The sequence below is a fragment of the Clinocottus analis genome, unplaced genomic scaffold (genome assembly GCF_023055335.1).
Source record: "Clinocottus analis isolate CAN_PGR_092001 unplaced genomic scaffold, fCliAna1.0.p SCAF_26, whole genome shotgun sequence".
NCBI lineage: Eukaryota > Metazoa > Chordata > Actinopteri > Perciformes > Cottidae > Clinocottus > Clinocottus analis.
Window position 1 is genome coordinate 3,063,888 of NW_027175998.1, and position 19,922 is coordinate 3,083,809.

At 46.5% G+C, this 19,922-nt stretch overlaps 1 protein-coding gene across 2 annotated transcripts in view; it reads left to right on the forward strand.

The window, feature by feature from the left end:
• The first annotated feature begins 218 nt into the window (after positions 1 to 218).
• The window catches only part of pax5 (paired box 5), a 43,629-nt gene continuing 23,925 nt past the window's right edge, over positions 219 to 19,922 (forward strand). For both annotated transcript variants that reach the window (XM_068591910.1, XM_068591911.1), the window contains exons 1-5: positions 219 to 261; positions 8,336 to 8,501; positions 11,195 to 11,392; positions 12,067 to 12,131; positions 15,280 to 15,405. In XM_068591910.1, coding sequence (XP_068448011.1) covers positions 219 to 261; positions 8,336 to 8,501; positions 11,195 to 11,392; positions 12,067 to 12,131; positions 15,280 to 15,405 — 598 coding nt within the window. The remainder of the gene's footprint in view (positions 262 to 8,335; positions 8,502 to 11,194; positions 11,393 to 12,066; positions 12,132 to 15,279; positions 15,406 to 19,922) is intronic.

Genomic DNA, 19,922 nt, shown 5'->3' on the forward strand with positions numbered 1-19,922 from the left:
GAGTCAGAATACACAATTACTTTTTAGTTTTAGTTTGAATTATTTAAGAAAATATAACCCCGCTCTCTGAAGGGAACCGGTAGCTCTTTTCATCTCCTGGAGGTCACGGTGTGCCAGTGAGGTGGCCGACTCTACCGGGGCGTCCGGGGTGGCGTTTTTTTTTTTAAAGACCCCCCGTTTGCATCGCACCGGGGCCTCCGCAGCCCTGAACCTTCACCATGGAGATCCACTGCAAGCACGACCCGTTCGCGGCAATGCACAGTAAGTTTACACCTTTATATTCCTCCCCATCTGCATGGTCATACACACACACACACACACACACACACACACACACACACACACACACACACACACACACACACACACACACACACACACACACACACACACACACACACACACGCGCGCGCGCGCACACACACACACACAATAACAACAGAGTAGTTTTCAACTACACCACTTTAAGAGATAAATAAATACGTCCTGGCTCGGGTCCTAAATCATCTTTTGTTATCGAGAGGACGAACAAGTCTCAGACAATGCTGACATAATACAAGCAATTGCATTTTGCAAATTACATTTTGATATATAATTAATCTCCATCCATTTATATATATATATATATATATATATATATATATATATATATATATATATATATATATATACATATATATATATATATATATATATATATATATATATATATATATATATATATATATATATTTAAAAAGCCTGTGTTGGAAACATTTACTGTGCAAGTGAATGATGTATTTCTACATCAGCACATATTCTTGTGATGTATTTGGCAGGTTGCTCTCGTGACTTGTAAACATGACTATTCTTTGGCACATGATCTGGATATATGCAGAGGTTTAGGCCCAATTTATATGATGTTTTTGTGGTATTTTTTCCATTGTTTGTGTATTTGTTATTTATCCTGTTGATTTTGTAAGTTTTGACCCATGCAGTATTTTAACAAACAGGTGTATCTTTACTATAACCGGAGCGCGCGGTTGATCTGCTTTATTTTGAGCTGTGAAATACTTTTTTATATGCTAAAAGTGCTTAAATTACATTTGTCGGGTGCCTTGTGTGTGGGGCTGTTCGCTGTGCCCCCCCCCCCCCCTCTTTATTTTTGAAGAGGAAGGGAAGAGGAGGTGCAGAGGTCAGAGAGAGAGAGGGAGAGAGAGAGAGGGAGAGGGAGGCTTGGGGGGTGGGGGTGTGTGGAAGTGGGGTAACAAAGCATGACTAAAAGCTGAACTCGATCCACAAACAGCAGCGGTGTTTTCTGGCACGTAACCAGGTCGGACGGACGCGCACAGGTGTGCGGGAAGCAGATCGGCGCTCGGAGGGCAGTGGGTTGGAGAGGGGTGGGGGTGGGAGGGGGGGGGGGGGGGGTCTCACGCGCTCATAACAAGGTGAGACACTCCCGTTGATCCCCCCCGCGGGTGGAGATCCTCCTCTCACGGCCCAGCAGGGTCGGGGGCGCGCGCGCGCCGCGGGTTTCGGGCCTTGGAGCGACTCAGCGGTGCGTTCTTGCTCAAGGACACTTCAGCAGCGGAGCAGGTGCTCGGCGGGGTGTGCGGGGGGCATGAGGCAGGGAGGCGGTGGAGGGGGGGCAGAACTTTGTCATTCAGTCGTGACATGGCGGGCCTTGCTTTGTTGTTTTCCCCCCAGTCCCCCAAACACGAGCGAAAAAGCTCCCTCAGCACGAGCGGTTATATCAAACAGATGTTTCTGTCATTTTGACTAAACCAACTCATTCATACTTTGGGATTATAGTATCACATGTTCAGCCACAACCAACTCCAAAGGTTGACTGAAATGGAGGCCCAAAAAACATGAAGAACTTCAAGTTGCTCACAACCTTCAATCTGCCTTCACCCTCCATTGGTCGCCTTTTTTTTGGAATGTACAAATACTTTTATAAAAGATAAATGTGATTTTAATACTCATACATGCATGGAGCTGCCACTGGAACTAATAATTCTACCGATATCTAAAAGCTGAATTTAAACGCACACACACACACACACACACACACACACACACACACACACACACACACACACATATATATATATATATATATATATATATATATATATATATATATATATATATATATATATATATATATATATATATAGTGACAGACAGGTTCCCACGGTGTGTTGTCCTGCTGTAAAACGAGAAAAAAAGCTACACACACACACACACACACACACACACACACACACACACACACACACACACACACACACACACACACACACACATAATGAAAAAGAAAAGAAAAAAAGTAGAACGAATCCCGTTTCCTCTCCGCAGCAGTTCCACTAAAGCCGGTGGCGCGCGCGCTGCTGACGCCACCAGCGGAGCTAAAGTTATATGTCAAAGCCCGGAGACGCTTTAAAACGATTACACCCGGGAAAATGTCAGAGGGAGAGCGAGAGAGAGAGAGAGAGAGAGAGAGAGAGAGAGAGAGAGAGAGAGAGAGAGAGAGAGAGAGAGAGAGAGAGGGAGAGCGAGAAAGGTTGGGAGGAATCGACTGTGACGCGTGGAAATGTTGCCGTGCGTGTGTGTGTGTGTGTGTGTGTGTGTGTGTGTGTGTGGGTGTGCGTGCGTGCGTGTGTGCGTGTGTGCGTGTGTGTGTGTGTGTGTGAAGTTCAACGTTAACTTTAGTTTTTTGCTTGATCTTTTTCCACTTAATTCCACAAAATGAAATGCATTAGTTCCTTTGCGCGTGTGTGTGCGCGTGATATTCCCCTTAAATATATATTAAAAAATCTTTTTAATTTAGCTGCTTTATATTGGTTTATTTTGATTCGTAAAATTATTTTATATTAACAATACAATTGTTAATATCTGTTGTATATATACATACATAATACGTTTATAAATAAATATATATATATATATATATATATATATATATATATACATATATATATATATATATATATATATATATATATATATATATATATATATATATATATATATACACATATATATATAGTTCACATCATAAGTTTGGAGCGTGTTTTGAGCCATAAGCAGTCGCAGTGATGATTTAAAAAAAGAAAATCTAAAAATCCATAGCAGGTAATTGTGATGATAATGAGCTGCATTTCATAATCACGCATTGTGATGGTAATGCTGCTGAATGCTGAGCAGTGTGTGTGTACCTCACTCCACTCACGAGTTTACAGAACACAACTCCTCTTCATCTCGACCACAATCCAGGAAAACAAACGGAAGTGTGTCGCCGTTGTATTTTTGAAATTCATGTCATTCAAGTCATATTTTTATTTAATTAAAAAGCTATTTTGTCTTTCTCTCGCGGTAATCTCTGTCAAACTCTTTATTATCAGCTATTTGTAATTCCAATAGTTCATTAACACACATCGCAGACACAGAATATGAATTCTTCCCCCTTTAAGGAATACAAATAAATAAATAATAATAACACTATAAGTCCAGAACGCTGGCACATCTCATGGATCTATTTGACTGTTTGCTCGAGGAAATGTGCTTCATCTGTATTCTCGCGGGGCAACTTTCCAAACAGGTTTTCAGCCAAAAGTAATTTCTAGTTCAACCCCTTTTCTTTCTCTCTTTCTCTCTCTCTCTTTCTATTTTTTTCTTTTAAAGACACAGAGCGGTGGCGTTTTGTTGCGATTTCTTCTCTTTCGCTTTATTTTTGAGTCGTCAGGCCGTGACGAGGCAGATGAGAGATGAGAGACAGAGACATGAGGAGAGAGAGAGAGAGAGAGAGAGAGAGAGAGAGAGAGAGAGAGAGAGAGAGAGAGAGAGAGAGAGAGAGAGAGAGAGAGAGAGAGGAATGCAAAGAGACAGAGAGCCTAATAGACTTTATTTTCTGGATGGGGGAGCTCGAATATATTCTGCTTTATCTCTGTTTTTTTCTCTCTCCTGGAAACAGTGAATCAATCAAACATTTAAGGAGGCGCTTGGCCGGACCCTTTTGGGTCAGCTCCTATGAAAAAAAAGAGAGAAAGAAAGAGTAAAATAAATAAAAATGCAACATGGGGGCTGCATAATGACCCCTGGCTGTCTCTGTCCCTCTCTCATCCTGTTTTTTTTTTGTTTTCCCGGGATGTAGAAGAAGCTTTATAGCTGCCTCTGGAGACTCAGCTTTTTACAGAAACACCTTTAACCCCCCCCCCCCTCCCCCCCCCACACACACACACACCTCCCCTCATTTGGGAGAATCTTTGGATCTAATTTGCAACAAAACCTCAGGAGCTGGCCGACCTTAATTGAATTTCCAGAGCGAGTGGTTCATTTGTTTGAGGAGATGCTGGACCGCTGTCATTAAACTCACACAGCTGTGAGGGAACATCAGCTCTGCTTTCTAAAGAGGTCACATATTAAGAAAGTTCTTTTTTTTTAATCTAAAAAGGGGAATGTATCCTCTTCCTAAAAAAAACAAGCAATTTCTGTCCATTTTCCCCTAGTTATCGTGATAAAAACCACAAGATAGAAGCGCCATTTCCCAACACTTTTCAGTCTTTAGCGCTGCTTATTTAGAGAATTATAGCCTCAGTGGCCGATAAACAAATGCCTCTATAGAATGTGTAAGTTATTGCGTTTGGGCCCTATCAGTAAATTTATGGGGCTAGAGGGGAAAAAATAAATAAATTTCCAAACACATAATCCCCATCACCCACCCCGAGGACGGTGAGAGCCTGAACGTCTAATGCCGACAGTAAATACACAGATAAGTGAATAAATAGTTATCTGGACGCTTTTTGTAGGTCACAAGTCATTCCTCTCCATCTCTTTACAAAGCAAGGCGTATTTCATGCCCCGGCCCAGATAGGACGGGTGAAAGGAACCATTTCATTTACTCTTATCTGAGAGAGAGAGAGAGAGAGAGAGAAAGATGGAGGAAGAGAGAGAGAGGGAGGGAGGGAGGGAGGCGGGGAGTGTCTTCTCTGCAAGATACCTTTGGTGAGGAGGGCGTGTGCACAGTTGGCTTCTATAAACGACCCTGCATAGAAGAGGAGGGGGGGGGGGGGACCTGTGCTTTTATTCATCCAAAGGTTCCAGGACGTGATAATAAGAAGAGGAGGAAGAGAATAATGCCCTGTACAAAACATTCACCGAATGCAAGAGTGTGTGTGTGTGTGTGTGTTCAGGATTTTTGTCCATGTAGGTCAGCGGTCTCGTTCTTGCTCTGAGGAACGTCAATAAGTGAGTGTGTGTAGTAGTGTGTGTGTGTGTGTGAGGGAGAGTTTTCTCTCTACGTCTCAGCACCCAGCGGGACGTTCCGGTTATGATTTCCAGTCAAATCACAGGATTAGAAGGCGAACAAAATGACAAAAAGAAGGGAGGCGTTCGGGTGGACGAGCATGAGGTCGAGGCGCCGGCCGACCACCAACGACATCATTCAAGGATCTTCCCGGTCACCTCTCTACGACCACAAAGGGATCAAATGTCCCAAAATGTGTTTAAAAGAAACCTCGTAGTCTTCTGTCCATTTGGAGGCGTGAATGAGCAGCGGGCCGCACTGGAGCCGCTCGCCGCCCGACGCTCAAAACAAGCCCACGCATCCTCATGATGTCATCGCACGGATCTCTATCTACTTTTTTTTTTTTACGAGACACCTTCCTGGAGGTTTGCTCCCAATTCCCTCCCACCGACAACCAGATCAGGTGTTAACCACGCGGTTCAGACCGCGAGGTCAACTCCCAGTGACGCGGCGTCTTCAGCCAGAGACAGAAGTGCCTCACACCTCCACAGCAACATCACCTCAGCTCAGAAAGGTCAAGGGGGGATGTTTAGTGTGGCGTAAAGTTAGAGACTTGTGGATGGAATAGATCGAAAAAACAAAAACCAAACCCACAGTGGAGCTGACTTTTAGTCCGTATGGGTCGAGCGCTGACCCCTCCATCCTCACCGTGGGTGTTACATCCTCAGGTCAACGTCTTTGAAGGTGTCTTGAAACCTCGAGTCTGCAGCTTCCGCGGCCACTCACTGCTCTGATCATGTGACCGCGTCCACATGTTGGTGTCTTTTGTAAAAGACGGATTGCTTTTTCAAATCGGGCCGTCTGCAGCGGGCGTCTGCATAATGAGGCCTCTTCCATCTCCTGGACATGAAGCGGGGGAGGGAGGGAGGGAGGAAGGGAGAAAGGGAGGAAGGGAGGGAGGAAGGGAGGAAGGGAGGGAGGAAGGGAGTGAGGGAGTGACCTGCCTGCGTCCCGCCGCTCGGAAAGCAGCTCTGCTTGATTTCACAGACGGAGACTGTAGGCTTCACACTTCATGTGTGGATGTGTCTGTTTGAGCTGGAGGAGCAGGAGTGTGTGTGTGTGTGTGTGTGTGTGTGTGTGTGTGTGTGTGTGTGTGTGTGTGTGTGTGTTTCTTGATGCTATGCTAAAGGAGGGGAGGAGAGGACAGAGGGACAGGGGGACAGGTTCAGGGGACAGCTTTGTGTTTAAGGGGGTATCCCTGCTGGGGTAATGTGTTTAAAATCTATTACCCCCAAAGCTAGGATTAGCGTGTGTGTGTGTGTGTGTGTGTGTGTGTGTGTGTGTGTTTCCCCTAAAGACGCAATCACTATGGTAATACAAAAGCCAGTGGATTATGTGGCAGAAAAAAAGAAATCTGGTTGATTTACACTCTGCCTTTGGTGAGACACATACATGTACAGTAAATACTGTGGAGAGAGTGTGTACCGCTTACTGCGTTACACACTTATAGAAATATATACTTATAGAAATATATACTTCTATGTTGACTGATGCAGCTTCGTCATCTCTCATCTCCTGCTCGTTCTGACCGAGCTTTCAACAGAGAGAGTTGACACAGAGGTGCGCGTGTGTTGATCTCCAGGTGCATGCTGGGACATGCTGCAGGACCGGCGCTCAACAGTGACTTGGTTAATCCATCGGGCGATTGGCAACACGTCAAAAAACAGGCAGCTTTGTACCTTCCAAGCACAAAATAGCCAATATTCTTCTGGTTTCAGCTCCTCATCATTCGATCATTATCGCAGGACATTCATTCACATCGGGACGTTCCTCATCTCGTCACGATGCGACTCTCGGGCTGGGCCGTGAATCAGTGTGATCATGTCTCTTCCAATGATGAAATCATACATTAACTTCTCAACCATTGAGAAAAATACTGGGTCAAAGTCTTCCATTCACACGGGTTAATTAGTTTATTGCGTTCCCAGGACACGCGCCGCACGGTGGCATCGTTATCCAGATATGAAATGACCTGCGCGGTGATGGAGGTTGTTTTTTTGGGCCGTATCGCCCCGGCTACTACTTTTCTCCGATGCACACCCGATTCCTGCTTATTGCTCCTTTTTAAATCCGTCAATCAACAAGATGAATTGGGCCGGCGGTTACATATAGTCCCATAGTTACAGGAGCGGAAGAGCAAAGGATTAAAACGGGTCATAACAACCCCATGAACATAATTATACAAGGGTTCCTGTTCTATATGAGTCGTATTCTGCTACATTTAATTCCTCTGGGTAAGAAAAGGGGTTTAGTGGCATCCTTAAGTAAAGGGCCCTGTTGGTAAATAATGAATCCCCTCATTTACTGAAGGTCTTACAGCTCAACTCTGCCAAGCTTGCACTTTGGAACAGTCAAACTTCTGCTGTTGTGCTGAGCCGGAGAGAAATCACATCATTTTGAGATATTAAATTGACTCCAGCGGCTGTGGGATCCGCGTCCAGAAAGTGTGGCAATCGTCGAACAATTCATATTTTCTTAACCGGACCTCTGAGAGAACGATAACAACGTGAGCGCGTGCAGGAAAAGCCCTCGTCCATCGGCGAAACCAGACGTCGACATTTTGTCTCTCGCACCCGGAGAGAGAAACGCAACGAGGTTTTTTAAAATCCCGACTGGACTATACCCCCCCCGCTGATAAAACAGCCTTCTGGCGGAGGCCTCGTCTCTTTCGAGGCCGGACGGATCGCCAAGAAATCGCCACGATCGTGTCGGGGAAAAAATACGGAATAACTGGAGGCGAAATCGCGTCGTCTTCCCGTAAAAAAAAACAAAATCGTAATCAGAGAGATAACGATGGCCTCCGGACATCTGATGACGGAGCGGACGAAGAATATATTTTGTGCGATCACGGTTTTGACCTGTGAGGTCACACACCTTCACCTGGCCACATTTGAATAACTTTATCTTTGTCTCATTTCACTGCCTGAAGCCTAATTAAATGCAGAGGCAGCCATAGCGCTCCTCTCCCCCTCACTCATCCTTGACCTTGTTTTGACGTGTCTTCTCCCTCCCTCTCTCTCTCTCTCTCTCTCTCTCTCCCTCCTCCAGGACACGGCGGGGTGAACCAGCTCGGGGGCGTGTTCGTAAACGGCCGGCCCCTCCCGGACGTGGTCCGCCAGCGGATCGTGGAACTGGCCCACCAAGGGGTCCGGCCCTGCGACATCTCGCGCCAGCTGCGAGTCAGCCACGGGTGCGTCAGCAAGATACTGGGCAGGTAAACGAGGCCGGGGAGGTGCGCACGTGGTGCGACGCCATCTTCTGGAGGGGAAGATGGTTCACGCGTTTGTTTTTCTGTTTCTTGGTTGCGGGCTTCCAGTGTCGGCTCAGCATGAAGCCCCTGTGAGGTCACACGGACTCACTTTGTGTCCGTTGCGACATCTCTTTGACTCGCTCGGCGTCCACGCGCTGCAGCGTCACCGCTGTCTGCTCGCCGGCCTCCTCTTCGTCTTCGTCTTCCTTTTTTTGCCCCTTTAACCTTCCTCTTCTCACCGTGTGTCCTATATTTCTCTCCCGACCCTTTTCAATATTTCTCTGTCTCTCCTTTACGCCCTCCCATCCCTATCGCTCTCTCTCTCTCTCTCTCTCTCTCTCTCTCTCTCTCTCTCTCTCTCTCTCTCTCTCTCTCTCTCGCTCCCTTTCTCTCTCTGCCTTTTTCAAAGCTAAAATTCGAGACTTAAATCCCTGCTCGTTCCGTCCCCCGGAGAAGAAAAGGGGACAAAAGGGAAAAGATTCATCACTTTTTGGGGAATTAGCATCAAAATGAAAGTGGCACCATATTTCTGAACTCCCCCCCCCCCCCCCCAAAAAAAAAAGAAGTGAGATGGAGAAAGGGAGAAAGACAAGAACACAATCAAAAAGGGGAAAGGCATGTTAAAGAAGAAGAAGTGTGTGTGTGTGTGTGTGTGTGTGTGTGTGTGTGTGTGTGTGTGTGTGTGTGTGTGTGTGTGCATGTGGGCAGCTTGGGGGGGAAGGGGTGAGAGACAGAGAGACCATTTGAAGGGACGGAGGGGAAGGATTAGCTACAGCGACCCTCAGCTATATAACAAAAAAAATGTGTTGCTCATTGTTCTCCCTTGCCTCTCTCTCTCTCTCTCTCTCTCTCTCTCTCTCTCTCTCTCTCTCTCTCTCTCCCCCTCTGTCTTCCTCTCTATATCTTCCTCTCTCTCTCTCCCCGTGTCCTGGCCGTTCAACTCACTGAAGCGTTACCGTAAGGGAGGGGGGGGGGATCGAGGGATGGAAGGAGGGAGGGTTGTTTTATCCTCTCCTCTCTGTCTCTCTGGTGCCAGCAGAACAAAAACAGCAACTCTACTGCTCTGTGTGTGTGTGTGTGTTTGTGTGTGTGTGTGTGTGTGTGCGTGCGTGTGCGGATATCAATAACCACGCTCGTTTATTCACCGATGATTCCGCTGTGAATAATTTAAATAGTTTTCCATTTGGAAATAGATTTTCGTTGCGTTGTTTTTTTTGTTTTTCCTTTAGCTGTGTTTACACTCCAGCTGTGAATAGTCAAAGTGTGCAACACGCACGCACACACACACACACACACACACACACACACACACACACACACACACACAAAGGTAGACAAGGAAGCACACGTTTACAGGAGCACACATCTTCACGGAAGGGATAACTCTATCGTACAGCGGTGTAGAGAGAGAGAGAGAGAGAGAGAGAGAGAGAGAGAGAGAGAGAGAGAGAGAGAGAGCGAGAGAGCAGCTTTAAGACTGACTGACAGCTTGCATCCACACACAGCATCCCCCCTTTCTCTGCAAGCTCTGTAGCGCATTTGCTGCCCCCCCCCCCTCTCCTGCACCCATGCCCCTTCTGCATGCAAATACATTCATGAAATAGCCATGGTGGACACCAAACGCCTGTGTGTGTGTGTGTGTGTGTGTGTGTGTGTGTGTGTGTGTGTGTGCCATCCTCTTCTCTGTCACAATGCGATACAACGCACGAGTCGGACATCGTGAATATTTTTGGGCATCATGTTCAGCTGTTGGTCCTGATGACGGTCCGTCTGCACGCAGAGACGAGAGACACATGTACAAGTGTCCGACTTGTAGTTTCATTGACACACAATGTCAACGTGTTGCTGTTGTGGCATTTAGTGTCGGTGTGTGTAGAGCAACTTGTGTGAAGGCCCGGTGAGGTCACACTAATTAAAGGCATTGAATATAACTTATGTAATGTTATTAAAAAAGCGTTTCCTTTTCTAAGTCTGAGGGCATGAGAAACACTCCATGGAAATAGACGAAACGAAGAGGCCGAATAGAGCTCACAGTAGAGACGAATGGAGTCTTGTGTTAGAGAATTGAGTCACTAGTTTCCTCGTATTGCATTTGTGATATTTGCAATATTTCTCAGTCTCGGTTAGAAATGTCAGCAATGTCAGGAATCTGTGCTCTTTTCCGCAAACCTAACTTCCTGTCAAGGTGTGAGTTTATTTTGAAAAGATGAGTGAAACTCTCTTCATGTTTCCTCCAATAATGAACCAGGACGCTTGATTTAACAGACTCCTGCTATAGCTCCGGCTGAATTTAAGATTTGTGTTATTGTCAATGTCCAAATCACCACTAAATGTCAGTCTGTACCCCAAAATAAATGCACTAAATCTGTCCCTGTTTGAGTGACTCTTGCTCCGCACTCCAAACTGTGCATTTGTAACCAAAGGTTCAGGACATTAGCGATCATCTAAACCTTTTCGATCACTTTTGCAGAATCATCTCCGTTGATAAAAAGGTCAAAATAAAAGCATCAACGTCCAATGACCTTGGTCATTGCCTCAGGATTCTTACATGTTGCATTCTTTTTGCATTTCTATCCCATTTTGTATCTCTGAAATGACACATTGTCCGTCGCGACGCCCTTCCTGAAGCCACGCCTTTGCCTCCGATTCGCCTATAGGTACTACGAGACGGGCAGCATCCGCCCCGGCGTGATCGGGGGATCCAAACCAAAGGTTGCTACTCCCAAAGTGGTCGACAAGATCGCCGATTACAAACGCCAAAACCCCACCATGTTTGCCTGGGAGATCCGGGACCGGCTGCTGGCCGAGCGAGTGTGCGACAACGACAGCGTCCCCAGCGTCAGCTCCATCAACAGGTACGTCCTGTCTGAGTGAGGACCCACAGCAACAGGTATGCTGAGGGAAGGGAGAGCTCAGAGCAATAACACACAGTGTGCTTTATGTGTGTGTGTGTGTGTGTGAGTGTGTGTGGAAAAGTGAATGGCAAAGAGGCCCCGGTCTCCATATGTATGAAGTGGCTGCAGCTCAGTGGTTCAACACGATGGTACAATGACAACCCTTTCCCCTGAGCATAGAGGCTGAGAGAGAGAGAGAGAGAGGGAGAGAGAGGGAGGGAGCGAGAGGGAGGGATGGTGAAATAAGAGAGAGAGAAGGAGCGAGCGAAGGGAGGCAGACAAAAGGGAAGGAAGGTGTGCAAGAGTGAGGACGGAGAGAGACACAAAAGGAGAGGAGAGAAAGGGAGAGGGGAAGGAGAGGAGAGGACATGAGAGAGGAGGGGAGGGGGGAAAGGGGGGAGGAAAAGGAAAAAGAAAGGAAAGGAAAGAGGAAGAGAAAAGGCTTGCATGAGCAGCCAAGCAGGAAGTGTGAGGCCCCTCTGCCATGTCAGCCTGCCTCAGCCAACACACACACACACACACACACACACACCGTTTAGCTCCCACGATGGTCATGTTCTCGCTGTCACTCAGAATCCACACACACACACACACACACACACACACCCTAATATCTCCTCTCTCTCCTCCTGCAGGATCATTCGGACAAAGGTGCAGCAGCCGCCCGGCCAAACCGGCTCATTGTCGGCTCACAACTTAGGTATGTCTGCCGCCGCAGAAATCCCCGTTTTCCAACTGTCAAAGCATTTTTTTTTTTTTTTTCACCAGCAGAGCCTCGTGAGCCTCTCGGGGGCCCCGAGTGCAGCGCGCGGAACAGCGAAACGTATTTAAGATTCTGAACCTTAACCTCGGAGTGAAACGTCGCGTGCCACAAAGGTCTTCGCTCGAATGTTTCAATCAGGGCGAGGAGGGAAGTGAAGGTACCGGGGCGGAGGCAGAGCGTGTCTGGTGGAGCCGGGGGTTCAAAACCTCTTAAAGTTGACGGCTGCGTCCAGCTCGACGCTCAAAAATATATATCATGAGCACTGTAATGTCTGCTAATGGAGGTCATGATGGAGCATTCACAGTGTTTTTACCCCATATTCTCCTTCACAGGAAGGCTGGAAGTATTAACCCGGACAAAGTGCGCTACACTGCCCCGAGGCCCCCCTGAAGGGGGCTGCAAAGGCCACGCGTTTATTCTGTGCCAGTTGGTTTGTGTCCACTGGAATAATTTGTTGGGGAATAAGCGCAGTTTACCCACAAGGAAGCAAAATCATCCAGGCTTCACGAGCGTGCTCGTCTCCTGCTCCTGTCAAACGGCGCTTCTTTCTGTTGTTTTTTTGGCGGGGATAATTCGGCCGTGTTTTATTTTGCCGTGTTCAAGGACGTTTGAGTAAATAAGCGCGCACAAAAACACACACACACAAAACCCCCCGACGTTTGTACGAGTGAAATTAATATTGTAGATGAAAAGACCCTTGACACATTAACAAAATAGCAAAATATCGGCTACGACTGAAACCGTATATATCCTTTTACTCAATGAATATCTCAGAGGACAAATAAATAGGAGAGCCTCCTTCCCTCCTTTCCTCCTTCCCTCCCTCCCTCTCCTCCACACTTCGCCCTGCAGTGGATTGTGTTTCGGTGTCTCTCATATCTTCATAATCGCACATTGTCTATTAATCTAAATTAATTTCACACACACTGCTCCCTGACTCCTGCCTTTTAGACGCACAAACACACATGCATACACACCTAGATGCATCCACACACACACACACGCACACACACAGATTACACAGATAAATGGGTCCCACTCCCAGGCGGAAAATTGAACATTTGGATTTGCGGAATAAAAGCGTTACGTCTGATAAAGAGAAAGGAAAAAAAAGGAGTGAAAAGAAAGAGAAAGGAAAATCAGATAATTGAAGTGCTAAATCAAGTGATGGGAAAAGGAGGGATATGCATTCATTATACTCTCCTTGTCGTTAGCGAAGGAGTAACGGCTGGAAGGGACCTTGATCCTCTGGTTTATCCTTTCTTTTTTCATTTATTTATTCCCTTCGCGGTCGTGTCTTTCTGTGTTTGGGGGGTCTGCTGGGAGAGAGGATTAGGATGTCTGTCTCCACACCTTTCTGTCCCTCCTGGGATACCATACTGTCACTCAATCCCATGTCCGCTTACAGGGGCACAGATAAGGGACCAAGGAAGGAGTGACTGTATGTTTCGGTGTGTGCACGTGTTAGTGTCAGTCTGCAGAATGTGTGTGTGTGTGTGTGTGTGTTTGTGTGTCGATGAAGCGGTGAAAAGTATGTCGCTTTGTCGCTCGGCGAGCAACTTGTCTCCCCGAGGGGGCGTGGAGATTAGAGGGAGAGACAACGAGGGCCAAAACACAGACTCCTGTCCTTTTGTCGCTTTTCCCCCCGCCTTTCTTTTTTTCTCAAGCCTCAATTGGGTTTGTACGGCTGAGTAAAAGTTTTAGAGGATTAAAGAGCATCTTTGTTGAGTTTAGGGAGAGAAAATACAGGATTTCACGCAGCTTTTTTGTGTGTGTCTGTGCCGTAATAAATGCTTCAGGGTCATTTCAGTGAATCCCTCCCAGCCCCTCTCATGGGTTCTGGGTCACTCGGGTCATGGAGGATGAACCTATTCATCTTTTTAACATCATATGAGGAAACTGCTCTTTCTTTATGATGCTTCTAAATAGTACATATGAAGATTACAGTAGTGCTATTGGGCTAAGGGTCACCTTTCAAAGTCACAGTAGTAGCAGCAGCACCCGAGTGTATACATCTACAAAAGTCCAACAGGAACTCCTTGAGATCGACTGACACCATTTTTATTAGTTATTACAATCGGGTTTCATTTTGAGAATTATATTAAGAATTATAATCATCACTTTCATAATCGAGCAGGGTGTTTGTTATTTTTTTTAACGAGATGGGTACACAAAACATGCAGAGGTGTCATGTTCTCTATGGTGTCGTTCAGTTAAAGTGGAATATGGTCTATCCGTATACATATGCATGTGATATACGTTGTCCAACCGGTGTCTCGTCACAGAAGTATTTTAACAATAAAGTCACACAAATATAACCTTCTTGAGAGTTGATTATCTCGTAATCTCAAGAGATTGGTTTAATCTTGTGAACTCCGTATGCAAATGGTGATGCTGGGAACTAGAAAGTGAGTTTTCTAAATCCCCTAAATGTCCTCCAAACAAACAGCGTCCACCATGAAGGAAGCAGTGAGACTTCACGTTTACAGATGTTCTTGCCGAAATATTTAACCAAGGCATATGTTGCCAAAGATGGCCGACTTATAAGTGAGTCGCGGCTTTACGGTGAAGCTTGAGCCGACGGGAAGTCACAGCCGGCCTGAGGGAGGAGCCAGCAGCCATCTTAGTCAAGTTGAACTGACTGGCACTTGGTGGGAGCTCCGGCTGTATCGAAGCCCTCACACCAACAAGCCTGATGGCGTTGCATTCAGCTTGCTGAGAAGAGTCACTTTAAAACAGTACTAGCCCTGGTTGACCCCATGTATCTGCCTGTTTCTCAGTCATATAACAACCTTTTTTTTTCTTCATTGCATCTCTATTTACTCTGCAACGCTAACAGAAGTATGTGTACTTATACTTGATTTACATCCTTAGCTTCTTGCCTTTGAACACATGCGTATAAGACTAATATTTGACGAGCTATGGCTGATACATTTTGGTACCTGATATAGTTGTAAGGCGTTTTTTTCCCGACTTTGAAGGTTAAAGTGTGATATGATATGAAAAGATGTGTGGTTACTCTTCTCCCTTGCTTGTCTTTTCCCCCTCCAATGCATCACTGTATTGTCATGTCGTCTGTCTGCAGCGACGTCCGTGGCGGCCACACAAGTGTCGGGCGTGACCAGCGACTCGGCCGGCTCCTCGTACTCCATCAGCGGCATTCTGGGTATCAGCTCGGCCGCTGACGTGGGCAAGAGGAAGAGGGACGAAGGTGAGCCTGTGTGTCACTGCACATCTTTGAAGTGGTGCAATGGATATACATAAGTGCACCATATTCTGTCCGTGAACGATGTGCGAACAGCCTCAGGACCGCCTCCGTTCCCTCCCAACACGGAGAGCCCAGATGGAAAGAAGTCGGATCAATGGCAGATTGAGTGTGTGAGCGTGTGTGCAGGTGCAGTACGGGAGTCCTACACCAAACATCTTCATCCAGAAACCCTCTATTTGTTTACTAAAGGTGCTTCACTGGAGAGCCACCTGAGAAGTCAGTTTATGCATGCACTATTGATCATGTACGCTGTCACTCCGGATCAATGCTGGATGCATGTTAATGGAGGCGTGAGCACACAAGGGGGGGTTAGTGCTGTTGGTATGTGTGTGTGTGTGTGTGTGTGTGCGCACACATGTGTGCATGCTCCTTGGTGTGTATGTGGCAGTGTCAGTGGCATTAAAAAGCCATCAAACAGACAGTCTCCTACGGTAAATGAGACAGGACCAGATGTCGGAGCGAGGGGGGTGTGACAGAACGCCACTGGGGGGTACTTCTCGCTCTCGGTCTCTAACACACACACACACACACACACACACACACACACACACACACACAGATACAGTATGGGGTCCTTTTCCCACTGCTGATGAATTTCCAAAACATTCCAGCAGGTTCCAGGAGGTGCACCTTGAGCGTTCGACATGCTCGGATACGGCCCACTTACCCATCAGCAGAGCACAAAGACTTTAGGCCTAACACACACACACAGACACACACACACACACACACACACACACACACACACACGCGCACATGGTAGCTGGTAGTTGCTCACACCTTGGATCAAAGTTTACCTTGTTTCGTGGGCCTCAGCAATAGTGAGTTTGTATTGTGAGTAAAGCAAAAAGTAGAAACGCCACGAAGCCGATAACAAGTCAAAGAGTCAAAGTTCCTCCTCGTACCTGAGGTGGAAGACTTGAACGCCATCTTCTTGCACTCTCTCGCCGCCTGCAATGGCTTCATGGCCCCGAGTTGGAGGATTCATCGCCTGCTTCCCACAATGCACCTCGGTGGTAATATTCACGTAGCAGTATTGGATGGAAACATGCAGTCTAACTCTCCTGCAAGTTTCTACGGCTATTTGATTTAAAATTGTACGAAATCTGGAGGGAAGCTTGATTAGTGGCTCCAGATGACTTTACAGTATGTCATGTAAACTCAGTCGTCCTTTGAACTGACCTTTTAACAGGATGAAAGGCGCATATGTTACATTAGCAAAGGCTCAAATAGGCTCTCACCGATCCACATCTTTATTGTTCCTCAATGTCATTTGTTACACCTTTGCTTTTCTTGCTATAACAATTAAAAACGACAAGAATAAGTGGTCACGTATAGTCACGTACAATTAAACAAACGTATCCCACTATATTATGTGTGCTCTGATGTCCGCGGGACAGACCCTGTGGTTGAATCTGCAGCTCTGTTATCTCATTAGCAGCATTATTGTTCCACTTTGTTGTCTGTGTGTGCTACATGTGTGGTCTGTCTACCTTTTTTTTACTTCGACTGGACTCCGGCGTTTCACAGCTCCTATCGGAAAACACTGCATCCCTTCACCTTTCACTGAGGCGTCCGCAGAGCGTTGTGTCGCTCAGGCGTCACGTTTCAGCCCCTATGTGTGTGTATGTGTGTGTTTTTGTCTTTTATCAGCAGTGTTTTCCGTGGCAGAGGTCTGCGCGGTCGGCTCTGTGGTCTAATTAACAGCATTGCTAATCACAGCTTCCATTAGAGCAGCCCCCGCTGGATAATGACACACACGCGCAGCACGGGGCGACAGGGGGGAACAGCATGCGCTGACATGGACAGACAAACACATACACAAATACACAGTGATGCAAGCTTTTCACACACACACACACACACACTCACGCCCATATGCTTGTCGGTACGAGCGTCTGTACACAGGAGGAAAGAGATGTACACAAGTCAGACACAAGACCAACAATCCCACAGCTTTCTCCTGCTGGCATTGTTATTTATATATATATATATATATATATATATATATATATATATATATATATATATATATATATAAATTAATGTCTCCGTGCACGTAAAAATGCCATATATTCACATGTACTGAGACAGTAACAGTGTTTTTCGTGTGCATCATACAAGGTTTAATCCTTGACTTGTTTCCCAAAAACAAAATCTGGAACGAAAAAGCAAAAGAATCCACAGAATCACTTTGTGGAATCGCTTTTTTTAGATGGAAAATCTCATTTAGACATGTCATAATAGCAGAAAAGGGACAGATACCATTCATACCCGAACATCTATGACAGCGGCTGCAAGGAGCCAAACTCCTTACATGGCAGCCTCTGATGCTCATTCACACTCATGAGGCGATGGCACCGCAGGACCTGGGGATCGAACTGCCAACCTTCTGAGAAGTGGACGACCCGATCTACCTCAACACATTCCACATATATTCTCTAGCATGGCTTCATTGGACACTTGAATAAAGCTCAGCATCTCTTTAGAGGCAGAACACCCAGCAGGAATAAAATGCAGGAGAAGTGTACCTGTTCCCTTTATGAACTCAAAGTGGAGTGATAACGAACTAATTTATCATTTATATCTACACATACCTTTTGAATAAAGTGTTAGATTCAAGCCATATATTCCCCTTGAGTATAAAATCATAATAATAATCACATCATATCATCATATGTGTGCAGGAAAGCTTTTGTTTTGATAATGTACAAGCATGGAAATGGCAGCTGTGCAAGTGATGGGAACACAGGAAGGCGGGATCTTAGCATGTGTGTGTGTGTGTGTGTGTGTGTTGGCAGAAGGAGTGTGTGGGGGTAAAGCCCTGCGGTGACCTGTGCCCCCAGCCAAAGCGAGGGGAAGTGGGGGGTGACTGGAGGCGAAATGGAGATGAATGGGAGTGAATGGAAGAACTTGACTTGTGGGGCCAAAAGGGGACTATTGTATCTTAACCCATTCTCTTAGGCTGTGTGTGTGCGTGTGTGTGTGTGTGTGAGTTTGTATATGTGTGTGTGTGTGTGTGTATGTGTGCGTGTGCACACGCATATATGTGCATCCAACATGAATACGGGACTCAGGACAGGTGGAGCCTGTTAAGACAGGGCATGTTTCTTTCCTTGAGTCCAAACTCTACTCATGTATGCACACCAAAAAAAAAAAAGCCAAAATGTTTTTTTCCCAGAATGCCAAGATGACCTCTCACCCCCTTGTGCATCCACTGTGACATGCAGCAGCTTACCAGATAAAAGACGCTGGGGGTTAAGCAAAGGATGGAGGCCGGAGGAGAGGAAGAGAGGAGGGAGGGGAGCTCCGCCCTTCACCCTGAGTTCCTCTCAGTCCCCCCCTCCCCAACTTTGATCTCTCGAGTTTAGATGGGGCACACAGACACACACACACACACACACACACACACACACACACACACACACAAATGCAAGCGTGCACACGCACAAGCACACACAGGCTGGGGCTGTGAGGTCAGACTTACGACCCTTGTCCTATCAGTATGATAATCTATGTCAAGTGCAAAAAGATGCACACTGGTGGTGTCCTATACCCCCTGCAGACAGACACACTCTCTCACACACACACACACACACACACACACACACACACACACACACACCCACACACGCATGGACACTGAACATGCACCGAAACGCACAAACAGGTGACAACCCATCGAACTCTCTGAGGTATTTGGATTTAATAATTCAACTGTTCCTGGGTTGTCGGGGAAGAAATGGCATCGGCAGGCTGAGAGAGAGAGAGAGAAAGAAAGAGAGAGAGAGAGAGAGAGAGAGAGAGGGAGAGAGAGAGCAAAAGAGGGAGACAGAGAAGGCGGAAGAGAGAGGAAAAAGGCAGAGAAGGGAGAACAATAAGGGCTCATTGTTTGTTTTGTTCTGCTCTGAAAAAGAGGGAAGAGAAGCGCTTCCCTTCTGAGACTGACACACAGAGATAGAGGCAGCTGTGAGTGTGAGTGTGTGTGTGTGTGTGTGTGTGTGTGTGTGTGTGTGTGTGTGTGTGTGCGTGCGTGTATCCGACAGTGAATAGGATTTAACCCGTCACGGCAATGAGTTTCTTTACCCATCCATGGACACAATGAGACCAGCCGGATATCAAGCTACCCACCCACCCACACCCACCCACACCCACCCACACCCACGCACACACACACACTCACACACACACACACACACACACACACACACAGTCATTCATGAAGGCGAATGGACAACATTGATGATCATAAGTAAAAGCTTTGTTCTTACTACTAGATTACGGGTCTTCTGTCGTGTCCTCGGTTCTCTGTGTGTCCCGCGGGTGCTCCGTCGAGACAGACTCAGTCTTACAGTGTAGTGTGTATTCAGGTGTGTGTCTGTGTGTGTGTGTGTGTGTGTGTGTGTGCGGGCAAGCTTGTGTTTGTGTGCGACGGCAAGAAAGCAGAAAGCAATAAGCCG